The 17,339-nt window shown below is 42.2% G+C and overlaps 1 protein-coding gene across 6 annotated transcripts in view; it reads left to right on the forward strand.

Annotated features, from left to right (window-relative positions):
- DLG2 (discs large MAGUK scaffold protein 2) overlaps positions 1–17,339 on the forward strand; it is a gene marked incomplete at its 5' end in the record, with an annotated part of 938,475 nt that overhangs the window by 568,676 nt on the left and 352,460 nt on the right. For all 6 annotated transcript variants that reach the window (XM_082659633.1, XM_082659629.1, XM_082659630.1 and 3 more), the window contains one exon: positions 1,781–1,937. In XM_082659633.1, coding sequence (XP_082515759.1) covers positions 1,781–1,937 — 157 coding nt within the window. The remainder of the gene's footprint in view (positions 1–1,780; positions 1,938–17,339) is intronic.

Here is a 17,339-nt window from a genome sequence, read left to right on the forward strand (position 1 = left end):
TCATTCAGCCACACTGGCCTCCTAGCTCTTCCTTGACGACACCAGGCACCCTCCCACCTTAGGGCCTCTATTCTTTCTGGCTGGAATGTTTCCTTCAGATATCATATGACTAGTTTTCTCACCCCTTCAGTCTTTCCTCAACTGTCACCTTCTCAATAAATCCTGCCCAGGCCCATCCCTGAAAGCACCGATCCTTTTTACACTGCTCTGCTTTTTCTTTTTCTTAAAATATTTATTGCTTTCTAACACGCTATATAACAAACTTATTTATTGCATCTATTTCTTTTTAGTGGTCTACCCCCATCAGAATGTATGCTTATAATAGTAGGGATTTTTGTTTTGCTTACAAACTTTCCGAGTAGCTGGAACAGTTCCTGACATAGTAGGTGCTTACAAAGTATTTGCAGAAGAAAATGAATTAAGTCTTAATACATAGCATTATTACATATTACTTATAGTCCAAGCTCTGATGTGCATTGTAAATCCTTCCTCATAATAAGGTTAAATATAGATATAATGCATCTCTTTGTGCAAGGAAATGTGATAGCAAATAACAAAATCTGTGTAATCATTAGTATAAAAATATATTGGATGGCTCTTTGCCATTCTTACATCATTAAGAGCAGGAAAACAGAAGAGGAACCTTTAATGATTGGAACTGAGATATCTGGGAGAGGAGGGTGGGTGATACAAAAAGCACCTCGGTCAAACCTAAGGCTTGCAGAATACATTTTTTGAAACTACTGATAGAGAAAATTCAACTAGATGACTTCTAAGATCCTTTGCAATGCTACATTCCATATTTCTCCAGCTTCTACACAAACTCAATGAACTGTTGCCTTAAGATTTCATCTCTCATCCTTTTATTGATGACCGTCAAATCTGAATTTGCAGTCCCCTCTGAGAACCTAAATTCCTATCCTTTGTCTCTAACTGCTTCTGCACATCTCCACAAAGATGTCCCACTAGTACCTGGAACTGAGCATTTCAAAATCATACTCATCCTCATGACCCACCTACCCCTCTTTTGCCAATTACTTAGATGTTCTTCCTTCCTCCTCCAATACCTGAATCAATCTCTGGACCCTCTGTTCCTCCCTTCAAATTAGCTCTCTCATGTTACCCTTTCTTTTCATTATCACTGCCATCACTTTTGGGCAGGCTGTCACTTCCTCAAACGTGGATTACTTGGACAACATCCTCACTGGTTTTCCTGTCTCACGTCATATCTGCGCTTCCAACTCCATCAGTCCTATTATGGTCATTTGTTAATCTTCCTAAAATGGATTTAAATATTCTTCGTGCCTCAGAATCTTCCAGTGAGTCCCCACTGCCTACAGAGTAAATTTTAATTAACAATCAAACAGACAACAAACCCACAGGCTGGCATGTAAGATCTTTCATGGTCTGACCTATTCAGTCTAGTGTCTTGTCCCCCAAATTCTCTCCCTCTTTTTGGATACATCCATCCTACTGAATACTACTCTAGTGCTCATTACAAGAACAGATGTTTTAAACAAAGGAAACTTGTAAGTCTAGTTTAAGTAAATGTTTTGGAATTAAGGAATAAATTTGCATGGTATTTTGGCATTTGTTACAGTGAGGAGTTCAGACATCTGCCCTGATATTAGCATCTTTTTGATATGCAAATTTATCATAATTGGGGAAGCCATTTTCACAGGTAATGAATTGCTGGTGTCATATATCCTGGCGAAAGTAAAAGCAATGTAAATCTTGAGTGGGCCACCCTATGAACTGTGCTCTCCACTTGTTTCTACAGGGAGCCGCGCAAGGTGGTCCTGCACAAAGGCTCCACTGGCCTGGGCTTCAACATCGTGGGCGGGGAAGATGGAGAAGGTATTTTTGTATCCTTCATTCTGGCTGGTGGACCAGCAGACCTGAGTGGGGAGCTCCAGAGAGGAGACCAGATCCTATCTGTGAGTATTTCTTCTTAATCTTTATTCCCTCCATGTCTGACACCATTTGAGAGAAAGTCACTCCCAGTTATAACTCCAAAAGCACCTTAATTACAAAGGAAAAGTGGAGGAGAGCATTATGTCTTCAGGTGCATGTTGTAATTTAAATGGTGTTCAGGTGTTTGAAGCGTGTTACTTCCCTCAGATACAGGTAAAGGTGTTAGTGTTTTCATTTAGATTTTCTGAGACATATTTGCATCCAATAGAACACTGAGAAGCATGCATTCTTTAGGTATATTACTTATTTTTCAAAATGCCAAATTTCTTTCAAAATCCATCACTATACTCTAAAAACCGTATCTTTATGATGTATATAGTTTGTTGCATATAACTATGTAAGAATAATGTATAAAATAGTGCTATATACAATTTGGTGACACTGATAAGTAGTAGCAGCATGACCATTTACCTAAATACAAAAATTACTAGAAATGAGTTAATAAGCACTTATTTACCAGGCATTTTATAAAAGTAATTTTTAATTCCCACAATCACCCTGAAAGGTACTGCCCCATGTCCAGATGAAAAGAATAAGGTTCAGAGAGGTTAAATAACTTGTCAGAGTTAACCTAACTAAAGAGTCAGAGCTGGGATTTAAATATTCAGTTTTAATGCCCACCACCTACCTCCCCTCATCCCTCCCTCCTTCCTTCCTGCCATCCATCCTTCCTTCCATCTTGCTTTCCCTCCTCCTTTCTTCTCCAAGTCCTTTCTTCTATTTGAATATCTACTGAGTGCTTCTTTCTACTACATCAAGCTACCTCCCTGGGATAAACTCTATGATAAGTAGTTAAATCCATTGTGAGTGTTCATGCCCATACTGCAATTTTGGCAATCATGCAAATAATAATAGAGAATTACATAAGGAGCCCAGTTCTATGGCTGAGGTTATCGTTCACAACTCAATGAAGCATTTAGTTTGTGGTTTTCATTGTATACTTAGAAAAATTTGCTTTTGCTTTATAGCTATGGTTTGTAGCTAGAATTTTCCAAGTGACCTTATGTTTGTTAACCATCACTCCAACTCCTGCCCATGCACACGTGATTTACCTGTATAATGTAGTCAGTGGACCTAAGCAAAGTGTCCAGTGGTCTGCATGCATGTCCCCGCCTTATGTGTTTCTGTGGTTCTCCCACACATGCAGGTTCCTTCTCACTCATCAACTAGCAGATGTCTGGAAAGACTGAGTATAGGATAAATAGGGTAAGGTCCCATGCCAGGCCTTTGTTCTGTCACCCAATGTCATGTCTTCAACTACTTCGCCCCACCTACTTCTTCTATACTTAAATCATATATATGAGATATAACTTTAGGGCTTCCCTCATGGCGCAGTGGTTGAGAGTCCACCTGCCGATGCAGGGGACACGGGTTTGTGCCCCGGTCCGGGAAGATCCCACATGCTGCGGAGCGGCTGGGCCCATGAGCCATGGCCGCTGAGCCTGCGCGTCCGGAGCCTGTGCTCCACAACGGGAGAGGCCACAACAGTGAGAGGCCCGCGTACCGCAAAAAAAAAAAAAAGATATAACTTAAAAGGTTTAATAAGCTATTAAACCTCATCACCCATATTTATTTACACACCTGTGTTTCCCTACAAAGTTGCTCCCTGAAAGCAAATTCTGTATCGTTTTAATGATTTTGTATCCTCAACATTTAGCACAGTGCCTGACACACAGCAGTCTCTCAAAAATGTTTATTGATGAAAAAGTATTGAATTAAAAATAGTGATGCCTTAAAAAGTCACTATAGGGACTTCCTGGCGGTCCAGTGGTTAAGACTTCGGCTTGCAACGCAGGGGGTGCAGGTTCAATCCCTGGTCAGGAAGCTAAGATCCCACATGCCTCGAGGCCAAAAACCAAAACATAAAGCAGAAGCAATATTGTAACACATTCAATAAAAGACTTTAAAAATGGTCCACATCAAAAGAAAAAAATAACTTTAAAAAAAAAAGAAAGTCACTATAACCTGGGAGACTGACTCTAAAATACTTTCTAGAACATACTTCCTCCTCCTGGCTCAAAATCTGTAGACTGGGGACATCCCTGGCCTTCCAGCGGTTAAGACTCCACACTTCCACAGCAGGGGGTGCAGATTCGATACCCGGTCCAGGAACTAAGATCCCGCACACCGCACCGTGCAGCCAAAAAAAAAAAATGTAGACTGGGGGACCACTCTGTCATTTCATCACAATCAGCATTCACATTGTCATAGCACTTTCCCAGACACAAAGCACTTTCACATGCATTGATTCTGGGAATCTTCAAAGAAATCTTAAGTGTCAGGATATGTTATTATTACTCCCACTTTTCCTATCAGTGGAAGGGGATTCAGAATGGCTAAATGATTTGTCCAAAGCTCCACATCTACTGGCTATGACTTTGGGCTCAAAAGCAGGTCTCTTGGGGCTTCCCTGGTGGCGCAGTGGTTGAGAGTCCGCCTGCCGATTCAGGGGACACTGGTTCGTGCCCCGGTCCGGGAAGATCCCACATGCCGCGGAGCGGCTGGGCCCGTGAGCCATGGTCCCTGAGCCTGCGCGTTCAGAGCCTGTGCTCCACAACGGGAGAGGTCACAACAGTGAGAGGCCCGCGTACCACAAAAAAAAAAAAAAAAAAAAAAAAAAAAGCAGGTCTCTTGACCCAAAATAAGTGTTCTTTCTCCTCACAGCACAATCTCTCTTCCAAACCTTGACAACGGTCTCATTCAGCACCGTCTTTGTACACATTACTGTGTGTGCACACCACACTCTGGAACACACAGAACTGTAATAAGCTAATATTTACATGGTGCTTTGAGTCAGACACAGTTATAGCTAATTTAATCTTATAACAACCCTGTGCCTTATTATGCTCATTTGAAGGATGCATAAACTGAGGCACAGAGAGGATATTAGACTTTTTAACTCTGTTTAAATGAGAAATCCACTAAGTCATGGGTTTTATTTGTTTTAACCTCTCTGTGTGTGGTAGAAAAAGAGATGAGCCAATAACCTTCTTATGGCTCAACAAAGAAAACTCCCAAGTATTTCTGCTTTTAGAAGTAGATGTATCCATTTAAATATTATTGCCAGGACCACAGAGTAAGCAAGGCAAACAATCAGAATTACAGTCTTCTTAGAGATTACAATTCATAGAACATAAAAATCTCTGAAGTTCAAATATCATATCCGTCTTTTATGTAAAACATTTGCAAAAATTGTTCAACAATGAAAATATCATCTGCTTTTTGCAACTGAAAAGAAAAAGGGAACATTTCTCCTCTTTAGCTTGTAAAAATTTATAAAAACTGTGGCTAGAAAGTGTCTAGTTTAAAGGCTCAGTATTGGAATTTCATTGGTTTAACACTGCAGGGAAATAATAAACAGGCTTGAGAAGCTCAAACATTATTACAATATGGAAAGAAAAATGACAGAATAGAATTATTAACAATGGAATATGGAGGATAATATTTTGCACCTACAGCCTGCACTGGACATGTAAGGACAAGTTATAACTTCCTGGAAAACACAAGAACAAAAACTCTAAACAAAAATTGAATACAGGGACTTCCCTGGCAGCACAGTGGTTAAGAATCTGCCTGCCAATGCAGGGGACACGGGTTCAAGTCCTGGTCTGGGAAGATCCCACATGCCGCGGAGCAACTAAGCCCGTGCACCACAACTACTGAGCCTGCGCTTTAGAGCTCGCAAGCCACAACTACTGAGCCCACGTGCCATAACTACTGAAGCCCACATGCCTAGAGCCCGTGCTCCACAACAAGAGAAGCCACCACAATAAGAAGCCCGTACACCGCAACAAAGAGTAGCCCTCACTCGCCACAACTAGAGAACGCCCACGTGCAGCAACGAAGACCCAATGCAAACAAAATAAATTTTAAAATACCTTTAAAAAAAAATTCAATACATAGGGCTTCCCTGGTGGCACAGTGGTTAAGAATCTGCCTGCCAATGCAAGGGACACGGGTTCGAGCCCTGGTCCAGGAAGATCCCACATGCCACAGAGCAACTAAGCCCGTGCGCCACAACTACTGATGCCCATACACTGTAGGGGCCGCACGCCGCAACTGCTGAGCCCACGTGCTGCAACTACTGAAGCCCATGCACCTAGAGCCCGTGCTCCGCAACAAGAGAAGCCACCACAATGAGAAGCCCATGCACCACAATGCAGAGAAGCCCCCTCTTGCAGCAACTAAAAAAAAAAACGAAAGCCCGTGCACAGCAACGAAGACCCAACATAACCATAAATAAGTAAATTATTTTAAATAAATAAGTTCAATACATAGATTTCTAAGTCATGTAAGATTAATTTGCAAATAAATTATGCTATGCTAACAATAACATAGTAAGTTTAGAGAAGAGAAATAGAATCCCCAGGAAAGAGAGCTGGAGGGTAGATCGCTGCTCTCAATTGGTCTCCATAAAGAAGGAAATTGTATAATAGACAGTTACCTTTCTAATTAGGGATATAATGTTCATCCCTATTTCCCAGAATTTTTCTCCCATATAAATTATAGAACCTTTTTAGATATTTTATTAATGGCTTACTATGTGCCAGGTTCTGTACTAGGAATTGAAATCTCAAAGATGAAGGAGATAAATAGACTAATCTCAAAATGCTTACTGCCTAAAAGCAGATCCACTTGTCCTTCGGTATCCACGAGGGATTGGTTCCAGGATACCCCACTGAGAACAAAATCCACTCTGCTCAAGTCCCTTATATAAAATGGCATAGCACAATGTATACAGTCGGCCCTCCGTATCAACAGGTTTTGCATCCGTGCATTCAACCAACCGCAAATCCACGCCAACTGTATATCAATGCATCTAACATAGGTAGAGATAGAGATGGCAAACTGAGGAAAGAGAAGGAAGCACTTAGAACAGAGCATGTCACACTCTAAGTGCTCAATCAATACTATTACTACTAACTACTCTGCCTTAGGAATGTGTGTGATGTTTTTTAAAGTGTGTCAGATAACCATGTCTAAGGAAAGCCTCTTGTAGATAGTTTGAGCCATTCCTTCTTTGGGGCAGGGCTTGGACTAGATGAGCATTTCCCAGAGTTCACAGGATATTGGAACAGCAGGATTGCATTAGGTTGCTACTGAGAGAGAGGGTTCCCTAGTGAGCAGGTTTCTTCACTGAAGAGCTTTTCAAAAACATCTGTTTACCAGTGTACACTGGGAATCTCCTTAGAGGCAGATAAAGTATATGGTTTTTCCCAAACGTATTTGACCACGAAACCATTACATAAGGAGCACCTCATAGGACCCCAGTAGTGGGAAATGCTTGAGTAGATATGTTTATAGTTCCCATAATTGACTGTTTTCCGACAAGATAGTCACACTCGCCTATACAGAAAAGGCAACTAGCCTTTTACTATGTTTTAAGATTATGGGCGCCATCTAGTGTTCATATATTGTCTAAACACTTTGCATGGCAACCTGAAGATGGAGGATTCCCAGGTGCCATTGCAAGGATTTATCCTGCACTTCCCCCTCCCCACCAGAGCTACAGAACTAAAGTAGTTAAGATGCTGAAAAACATCGTCACCTGAGGCCACATTCCATACACGTATTGTGAGTGATCTTTTCTCTCCAGTTTCTCCTTTATGTATTCTATCTCTCAGGGATTTATTATAGAAAGTCTTATCCAATAATTGAACCATCTCCTTGAGGTATTTGTGGAGAAGAATTTAGGGCATTCAGCATGCAATCACGTTAACTAGTACAGTAGCCTCCTCAGGCATTCTTTCTGCAGAGGGAAAGATAGAAATGCTTCTGTTATTATTTCAGTGCTTTGTTCTGAAAAAATGTATATATATGGAGCAGAGCATGCAGAAGCAATACCACTATAAAGAGATCCTTTTCTGTCTCACCAAGCAATTTTAGTCTGTTCAATCCTCAGGAGTCTAAAAAAGATCACCCTAGCTGACCCTGCAAACTCCAAAACTCACTCTTGATGGACTTTAAGTATTTAACTCACTCTGTTCCAAGATACATAGTTGGGAATATGTGTGGCCAGAAGTGAAATGTTGCAGCTGTTGCAGTGAAGGTAGAATAGGTAACTGGGAATTTTCAAACTGAAATTGAAATTGCATTGTGATTTTGAAGGAGTGAAAATGAGTCACAGTTCATCTGGGTGTTTCACTAATTCGCAGGTTTCCTTCCTATCTTCATGTTTAGAGCCATGCAGAAGGGATGGGCTTTCTTTGTTAGATCCTTACTGTCAAGTTACTCAACTGGAATTCGAGCATTATATACACTCTTCACCATCCTGGGGTACTGGTAAAGTCACCCTTATATTGTTACCTCAAATGACAACTCTTAATCCCTTCCAGTGAAATCCAGCCCTCCTCCTGCCCACCCCGCCCCACAAACAAAGTCCCAAATTATTTCTTTTTTCTTTTAATTTATTAATTTATTTTTATTTTTGGCTGTGTTAGGTCTTTGTTTCTGTGCGAGGGCTTTCTCTAGTTGCGGCGAGAGGGGGCCACTCTTCATTGCGGTGTGCGGGCCACTGTCGTGGCCTCTCTTGTTGCAGAGCACAGGCTCCAGACGTGCAGGCTCAGTAGTTGTGGCTCACGGGCCAAGTTGCTCCGCGGCATGTGGGATCCTCCCAGACCAGGGCTCGAACCCGTGTCCCCTGCATTAGCAGGCAGATTCTCAACCACTGAGCCACCGGGGAAGCCCCCAGAATTATTTAATTCCCTGAAGTGGTCCTCTTAAAAGCTTACCAACCCCATCCCTTCCAGTGACCATGCCATATGAGCCATGTCCTTCCTCTCCAGCTCTGTCCCCAGCCCCACGGAAGATTCTTGTTTTCATTGTTTTCAGTGCTCAAGGGTTTCTGTTTAAGGGATTGTTTCTCAGTGTTCCTGAAACCTGCCTTCCAGAGAGGCTCTGAGGACTGTGCAGAGGTGAGGACAAGAGCCGTCTCCCCACTCTGTGTTGCTTTGTCACCTTGTTTCCAAAAGCACAACAGCTTAAACTAGAAATGTTACAAAGTCTCTTACCTAATCAGCACATTTAGTTTCTCTCCTCTCAGCCTCAACACTTGGAGTCACTCAAACCCCAGCAAAACCTCCACCCTTCCCCCAGGGACAAGCGTCAGTCCCAGCTCTGGTTTTTTGTTCTTTTGTTGTTGTTGTTTTTCTGGTTGAGCTCCACCTACTCCACCTCTCCCAACAAAAGAAGGGCAACAAGACTCACAGACCAACACAAGTTTAAACACAACAGTATATATTTCCAAACTGAGATGATTTAACATCTGCATGTGGGTTAACGGGGATTCTGCAGCTTCCCCCAAGAAAATGGGTAGACCTGTCCTTTGTAACCAAGGGCCTGTCTTATAATTTTGCTCAAAGAAACAGTATTTGCTGAAGGGAATACTGAACACCTTTCGCTTAAAAGACATTAGACAGGTCAGGGGTTGGGGGGGGTAATAAATTGGGAATTTGGAATTAACAGATACACACTACTAAATATAAAATAGATAAACAAAGACCTATTGTAGAGCACAGGGAACTATATTCAATATCTTGTAATAACCTATAACAGAAAAGAATCTGAAAAATATATATATGTATACATAAAATTGAATCACTGCTGTACACTTGAAACATTGTAAACAACTATAGTTCAATTAAAAAAAAAGAACATTAGACAATATACAATTTTTGTGTGTCCCCACATTGCCCCCTGCTTCTCATCAAGGTTTCGGAAAATTCAGAGCCCTGTATCAGCCAGGGCACCCTATTAAACAACTTGTAAGTGAAATCTAACCAAGTGGAATTGATGATGTTTTTGAAAAGATGAAGACTTCTTGCCTTAACCCTGACCAGTTAAATTCAGGTTGCTGGCCCAGAAACCACGCGGAGGCTGCCTCCCCAAACCTCTGTGCCTGGTCCAGGCATTGCTCTCTCCGCTGACCCCCATTCTGTCTAGATTCGCTGACTCTCTGACTCTGGCACTCGCCTCTCAATTTTGAAGCCCACTCAGACATCTCCCCACCTTACTGGATTTGTCTTCCCGCCCAACTCAGAGCCCACACCTCAAATAAACCCAGTGAAGTACGGCCAGTGAAGAGACTTTTCCTCAGCCTCAGCTTCAGAGCCCCACCATCGAGGCTGACCCCTGGCCCGCTCACCAGAGGGCAGGGATTCAGCAGGGCCAACTGCAGCCCTATAAATCCTTTTTTCATATAGACTGTCCAGGATACACACACACATCCCCCATCACATACAAACTTCCAGACTTTGGGAAGAGTGAGCCTTTCAGAAAGCATATGTGATCATGTTGTTTCTCTCCTTAAACTTTCAGTGGCTTTCTGTTGTTTGAAGATAAAATCCAAAATTCTTGATATGGCCTACAAAATTTCACAGGGTCTGGCCCTTGCTTACCTCGCTGGCCTCTTCCCTACTCTCACTTTCACCCCGACCACCCTGGCTTTTTCTTTCCCTCCCGTCACGTTCAAAATATTTAGCTACTTGGCACATACAACTTCACAGCAGCCCATACGATGAAGGACCACAGTGCCCCAGCTGCCGGATTGTGGGGAGATGGGGTCCTCTAGGCATCACAGTTGTGGGTCACTCAAGAGGACTCAGGATAGCACTTCTCTACAGACAGTCCACACAGAAGTGTTTCCTTGTTTTAACAAAAGGAATGGACAGGTTGATACATGTGGGACTTCTTCCACGGGCCTGTGCATGTACTGAATTTTCTCTGCAGAGGAACTTAGAGGGAACCCAAGGCCTTCTAGTACCTAAAAGGGACCAGAGAACTCATGGAGTGCCCCAGGCTACACTTAAGAAGCATCCCTATTTTCTGACATAGAATCTGGCTGGTAATACCTGTCAAATGAATAAATTCAATAAACTTTATGGAAATAGAAGGGAAGCAAATGTAACATGCTATTTTCTGGTACATTCCTTAAGTACTGCTTATTCAATGTCATTAGCACTATATTTATTTATTTATTTATTTATTTATTTATTTATTTATTTATTTATTTATTTCACAACTTGTAGACATGCTGCAAAAATAGTACATCGGGAAACGTAAAGTCAGACCTCTAATAGATAACCCACAGGACAACTACTCAAGGATTCAGCTTTAAGCAGCCTTCAAAAGTCTGAAATTCAGTTCAGTGATACCAATTCCAGCTTTTCTCAAAGTGATATTTCTATATAATACCAGATCTATGAAATGCTCTATGAAAAAAGAAAGGTTCATGATCAAATAAAGGATCTGAGAATCTCTACAGCAATAAAGAAATGCTGTCAAAGCATTTTCTAACCTTACTTAACAATCTTTTTCCCCCTGGAATATGAGGTACTACCTAACTGGACATACTTTTAGAAATTCTGCCTTAAACTAAACTCCGGAAAAACGCACGCAGGTGTTTTATTTGGGAGAAGTAACATTTTCACATTAAAATATCATTTGCAGAGCTCAGGGGATGGGGTAGGAAGAGCACAAACCAAAAACCTAAGGCAGAGGAACTATCCTCCTCAATCTAGAAGGATCTTCCTCAAACAGTAGTGCAAATCAGAGGGGGCACGTGAAACATTAGATAAGGAGTATCCTGTACATACAATTTATTAACCTATTTGCATAAAACCAATCCACAGACATTTCCTAAGCATCCACTAAGCAGCGAAAACTACTAGGCAAAAAAAAATAATTGTGTCCTTAGCGAACATATAGCCTCACAAGGGGAGACAGGCACATAAATAGGTTATTTCCACAATAACATGGAAAGTGTTAATGGTAAATTCAGGGGATCACATGGGCACCAAGGAGAGGCTGTCATTAGCCCAGCCTGGGAAATGTGGGAAGGCATCTGGAGGAAAAGCTTCCCAAAAAAGACTCCGAGGAAGCAGGAACAGTGGAGAATTAGGAAGAAAATGCTTCATGTTTTTGAGTATCTGCTTAGCACCAAGTATTATGATTTCACTGAATCCTAACAATAACCTTGTTGGGTTGAAGGCTCAGAGAAATTCAGTAATTTGCCCAAAATCACACAGATAATCAGCAATGACAGTGGCATTTGAACGACCATTGCTTCTGATTTCAAAGCTATGCTCTTTCCGCAATGCCAGCCTTCAGAAAGAAAATTTAACTTGGCAGTTTGCTTATGTCTAAGGCTGTCCGCACTCTGTAAGTCCAGTTAGTGAGAAAAATATAAATGCCTGAAATAATAAACTGTTTACAAGGAGAAATGTGAGCCACCATAGGAAGCCATCATACACAGAGATTCTAAAATTGAGGAGACTTAAAAGCAACATCTAGATCCTCCAAAGCTTCCCCCGAGGGCAGGGACTGTGTTTTAGTATCTCTGCGTCCCATTGATTAATACAGAACCCAGCTACCCGGCAAATGTTAATGAATGAATGAAAGAAGACATTCATTCATTAACTTCTCTGAAGGCAACTAGGAATCCTAGGGCTCTTCTCAGTTGTATTCATCTGAACTCTTGGCCTAAAGAACCACTCTCTCCTGAAGACTCAGAATATCTTAGTGCTTTTAGCTTTCCGGCCAACAGAACGTATTTTCCAAATCAGATTCTTTCCTAATTGACTAGTAGGAACTCCCACAGATCAGACAAATATTAAATATTCTATTACATACTAAATGCTAAATACATGATGTTTGCTTAAAACTCTGTTTATAATATATACTCTTCTTCCCAAAAGATGTTTAGGTGATAAAGAGTCCCTATACAAGTCTCGAAGGGTGAACTAAAACGCGATCCTGAGTCTTTTCCACATAAACATTGAAAATGCTCTATCACAGGTGACCCCTGACAAAGGGGGATCCTTGCAGAGACATCTCAGGTTGTGAGGAAGGAGTAATCCTCGTCTGCAAGTAGACTGATTTTTTAACTCCTATTTGGTTTTGCCTCTAACCTATTTTGCTAGCTAAGCCCTGATAACCCTTGCATTTGCATCACCATTTCTATGTATCAAGTCCCTTCCTATGAACGTTATCTCATTTGATTCTCATAGAATCCAGGATAGGTAGGAAGATGACCACCTTGCCATTTTATACAGCAGGAAACTGAAGAGATCAGTGATTTTCTAACTTAAAGCCTGTTAGCCACCAGGCATAGGTCTCCTTCTGTCACAATCAGCTTCCTTGCTTATCATGCTGACTGTTCTAGCGATGTGCCTGATGGGAGCTCGGATGCTCGATTTACCTGCCAGAGTTCTGAACTCCAGACGACAGATATCTGGGTGACTTAAATGAAAAGGAATTTATTAGAGAAATAACAGATAGCTCACTGAATCCCAGGAAGGCTGGGGAACCCAGCTCAGAAGCCAGGAAGGAAATTCTGCTGACGTCAGTCTTTTAAGGATGCTGCTCTCGAGGTCATTACCACAGGCCACTTACAACCAGGCCACACTGCTGGAGGTGCTGTGAAAAAATCTCTCTCTCCATGGATCTTACACTTTAATGTGGTGATTCTAAGTTCCCAGCAGGAATATCTGCTTGGCCTGCCGTCACTCTCGCTGTGCCCTTCTACCTTTCTAATGGGGGATAAGGCTGTGCCTCCCGCCTGTCTTGGATTGCCCCCCAAAAAAGAAGGCTATTTGGGCACTGAGCAGCTAAATGATAAAGGTCCATTAGAGATCGTTTGGCTCACTGACTTCTATACGAGGAATTGTTTAGATCTAAGATCTTGAGACTCATAATAGTTGCTTAAACAGTAGAAATGATTTCCAGAGAGAGGCCTCCTTTGGGAAGGGCCTCGGCCTGCATTTGTGCAGCTGGCAGTGCCTTGCCTAACTGTGCTCATCTAAGCACGCCAACAAGAGATTCAGGGAAGGACAGGATATCATGAAGACTTCTTTCTAATGGTGATTTTCTGTTTCCAGCACATTGTGTCCCAAAGTAATTAAAAATGTCTTCCTGAGATTAAGGGATTTACAGACCAATGTACTTTGTCTTAAAAAGTCCCTATTGCTCTATTAAAGAGCTACAGACACCTTCCAATAAATGAAGAAATAAATCATCAGTTCTTTTGTAGTGAATCCACATTTTGGTCTTTGAGAAAAATGAGGATCAAATCAGATGGAGCATGGTGCCCAGTTCGATGATTCTTACTTTGGTTGGGAAAGAAAAAACAGAGAAAATTATAGAGAAAATATATAAGGAAAATATATGTAGTCCTACCCTGGACAAGACACAGCGCCATGGGTTAGAGGTATAGTGGTGAATATGATAGGCCCCATTCTTACCCTCGTGGAGTTTGCAAATTTGAGTTCTAAATGTGCTACCGAAGGGGAGCCACAGGTGCTGGGGAGCGCACACGGGGGACCTCACCTAGACCAGGGGACCAGAAAGATGTCTCAGAAGAAGTGATATCTTACCTCAGCCTTGAAAGATGTAGAAAGGATAGCCAGACCAGGCGGGCTGGGCGAGGAAGGAAAAGTGAAGCCGGAGATCAGCCTGTCCACTGGCCCAGAAGCCAGGGAAAGCGCATTGTGTGTAAGGTGGGTCGGATATAGAGAGTGAGAGGGAATTTAAAGAGAGGTGAGATTAGAGAGGAAGGAGGCCCCTCATACACCTTCTAAAGCCTTAAAAGGGGATGAAGATTAAAGGACAGCAGAAAACTGTGGAAAGGTTTTAAGCAGGGTAAAGGTTCTGGTCACCGATTTCCACCTGCAGATATGTGTATGGGTGGGAGGGGGCGTTCCCCACCCCACAAGCAATCTTTTTACACCAACCCCACTCTATTACTTCAGAAGCAAGTTGCAAGTCCAGGTCGTCACCTGTGTTTCTGACCATCTGATGGCTCACCCGTAGATTGAAGATTCCAACGACCCCTTCCTTGGGTTCAATTAATTTGCTATAACAGCTCACAGAACTCAGAGAAACATTGTACTGACTAGATCGCCAGTTTATTATAAAAGGCTATAGCACAGGGAAAGCCAGATGGAAGAGATGCACAGGGCAAGGCGTGGGGAAACATACAGAGCTTCCATGATCTCTCCAGGCACAGCACTCCCCACATGTTCAACCACCCTGAACTCTCCAAACCCTCTCTTTTTAACTTTTCACGGAGGCCCCATTACGTAGGCATAATTGACTGTATCTCCAGCCGTGGGTGATTAACTCATCCTCTAGTTCCTCTCCTCTCCCAGGAGGACTTGGGGGGTCGGACTGAAAGTTCCAACAGGGTTGGTTCTCCTGGCAACCAGCCCCCACCCTTAGGTGGACTCCTAAAGTCACCTCATTAACATAACAAAAGACACCTTTGTCTCTCTGCCCTCACTTTGGGAAATTCCAAGGGTTTTAGGAGCTCTGTGCCAGAAACAGGAACAAAGACCAAATGTATATTTCTTATAATAAATCACAGTATCACACAGGGAAATAGCACGATTAGAGTTGATAGAATTTGTAAGGCTGGTGTGGAAGGTGAAAAAAAATAACTAACTTAGAAGTCAGGCAGACCTAGGGTCCAGCCCTAGTGTCACCTTTTACTAACTGTGGCCTTGATCAAGTTATTTAAGTTGTCTGAGTCTCAGAATTTTACCCTGTAGGATAACAGAAATCAGAACGGGTGAAGTACTTCCCACCTAGGAAGTGCACAATAAATCTCTCTTACCCCTTCTCCCTTCTCACACTAAATTCAAAGTCATTTCTCCAGGACTGATCACAAGAGGCCTGCTGAATTAGTCTCTTGGGAGAATCCAGGAAAGATTTCCAGGAAAATTAATAGTGGGTTGTATTTTGAAGACAAAGAGGAATTAGTCATTTGAAGAGAAAACCATCTATTCCCAATTACAAGCAAACCTAGCTGTAGTTAAGCTGAGGGTTTCCACTGCAATGCCCAGGCCACATTCTTCCTACCCCGACTTGCTCTACTTAATATCATCTCATCATAATTTTCTATGTTGAAAAGCTCTAAAGGCACAAGGGAGAGAATTCTATTTACTTTTCTGCCAATTAAGATGCACTTATGAAAAAAAAAGAAGATGCACTTATGCATGGCCTTCTATGGGCCTAGGGTTGTACAGAACATACACGAGCATGAGTACACACATGCATGCACACACACATACACATGCGTCCCTACTTCACAGCTTTAGAAAGTGGTTATGTAACGATTCGTGTGATCCACTCTAAAAGAAGTGCAGAATCAGCTCTACAAAGAGGACGCTCATGGAGGACTATGGCAGAGGGGCCTGCAGTCAGGCAGATGGGAAGGGATTCAAGGACAGGATTTCCTGGGCGAGCCTCCTTTCAGAGCTTTCCCTCTCTCTCCTTCCTCTACCATAAACAGGCATAGGTCCTAAAGGTGTTGGTGCCCCACTGTACTGTGGTTCTTCCGCTAATGAAGTCCCTAGCACAGAGTAGGTAAATTATTTATTCTCATGTCGATTTCTTCCAAACAAATCCCAAGAACTTCTTCAGGGCAGGGACTATGGCCCCAGTGCCCCAAACCCCAGGCTGCTCAAGACGTTTGTTACCATGAATTAAGGAAGCAGGCATTTCAGTTGGAAGGATCAGTATAGGCAAAGGCACAGAGGCTGGGTGTGAGCTCTTCCAGTGGGTGTTTGGAAGGGGGCTGGGCATGGAAAAACAGGAAAAGCCTTTCCTTCTCATTGTTTTGGGGTGTGAGCAGCTATGCATGGTTCCTAAACAGGTAACCACGGCTTGGAAGTGGCAAGCTGTAGATGGGAGAACAGGGCACAATTAAGACCAAAGTAAACACATAAAAATGAGAACAGGCACATATTTACTGACGTACAGCCATTTGCACAAGATGGAGTTGAGAAAGGATGACCTTGAAAATCAGGCAGGCTTGAATTCAAATCTCAAATCCACTACTTCCCAGCTGTGTGAGTTTGATAAGGTTAATCTCTTAGGACACTAATTTCCTTATCTGTTAATTGGGGATGGTGACACCTATCAGCCTTATTGTGAGCATTAAATAAAATAGTATATATATAAGCCATTGGCACAGTGCCTAATGAGGACTAACCATTCATTTATTCATTCATGCAACAAATTTTTACAGCAGCCATTACACGCAAGGCACTAGGAATATAAGTGCCAAAAAAAAAAAAAGAAAGAAAGAAAGAACTGCTGCTTCATGGTGCTTACATTCTAGTGGGAAAAACAAACAATATATATATTTTTAAGTAATGGATAATGAAATTATATAATTTATTAGGAGGTGACGAAAAACCAATAGAGTAATGCAATGTAAATTTGAGGTGCTAGGAGACGAGTTGAACATTTAAATAAGGTGGTCAGTGTAGATCTCACTGAGAAGGTGACATTTTAGCAAAGAGTAAAGGAAAGGAAAGTGGGCCATGCAGAGCTCTGAGATAGTTCCAGAGGGAAGAGCTCTAAGT

The sequence above is a fragment of the Grampus griseus genome (genome assembly GCF_964374135.1).
Source record: "Grampus griseus genome assembly, chromosome: 8".
NCBI lineage: Eukaryota > Metazoa > Chordata > Mammalia > Artiodactyla > Delphinidae > Grampus > Grampus griseus.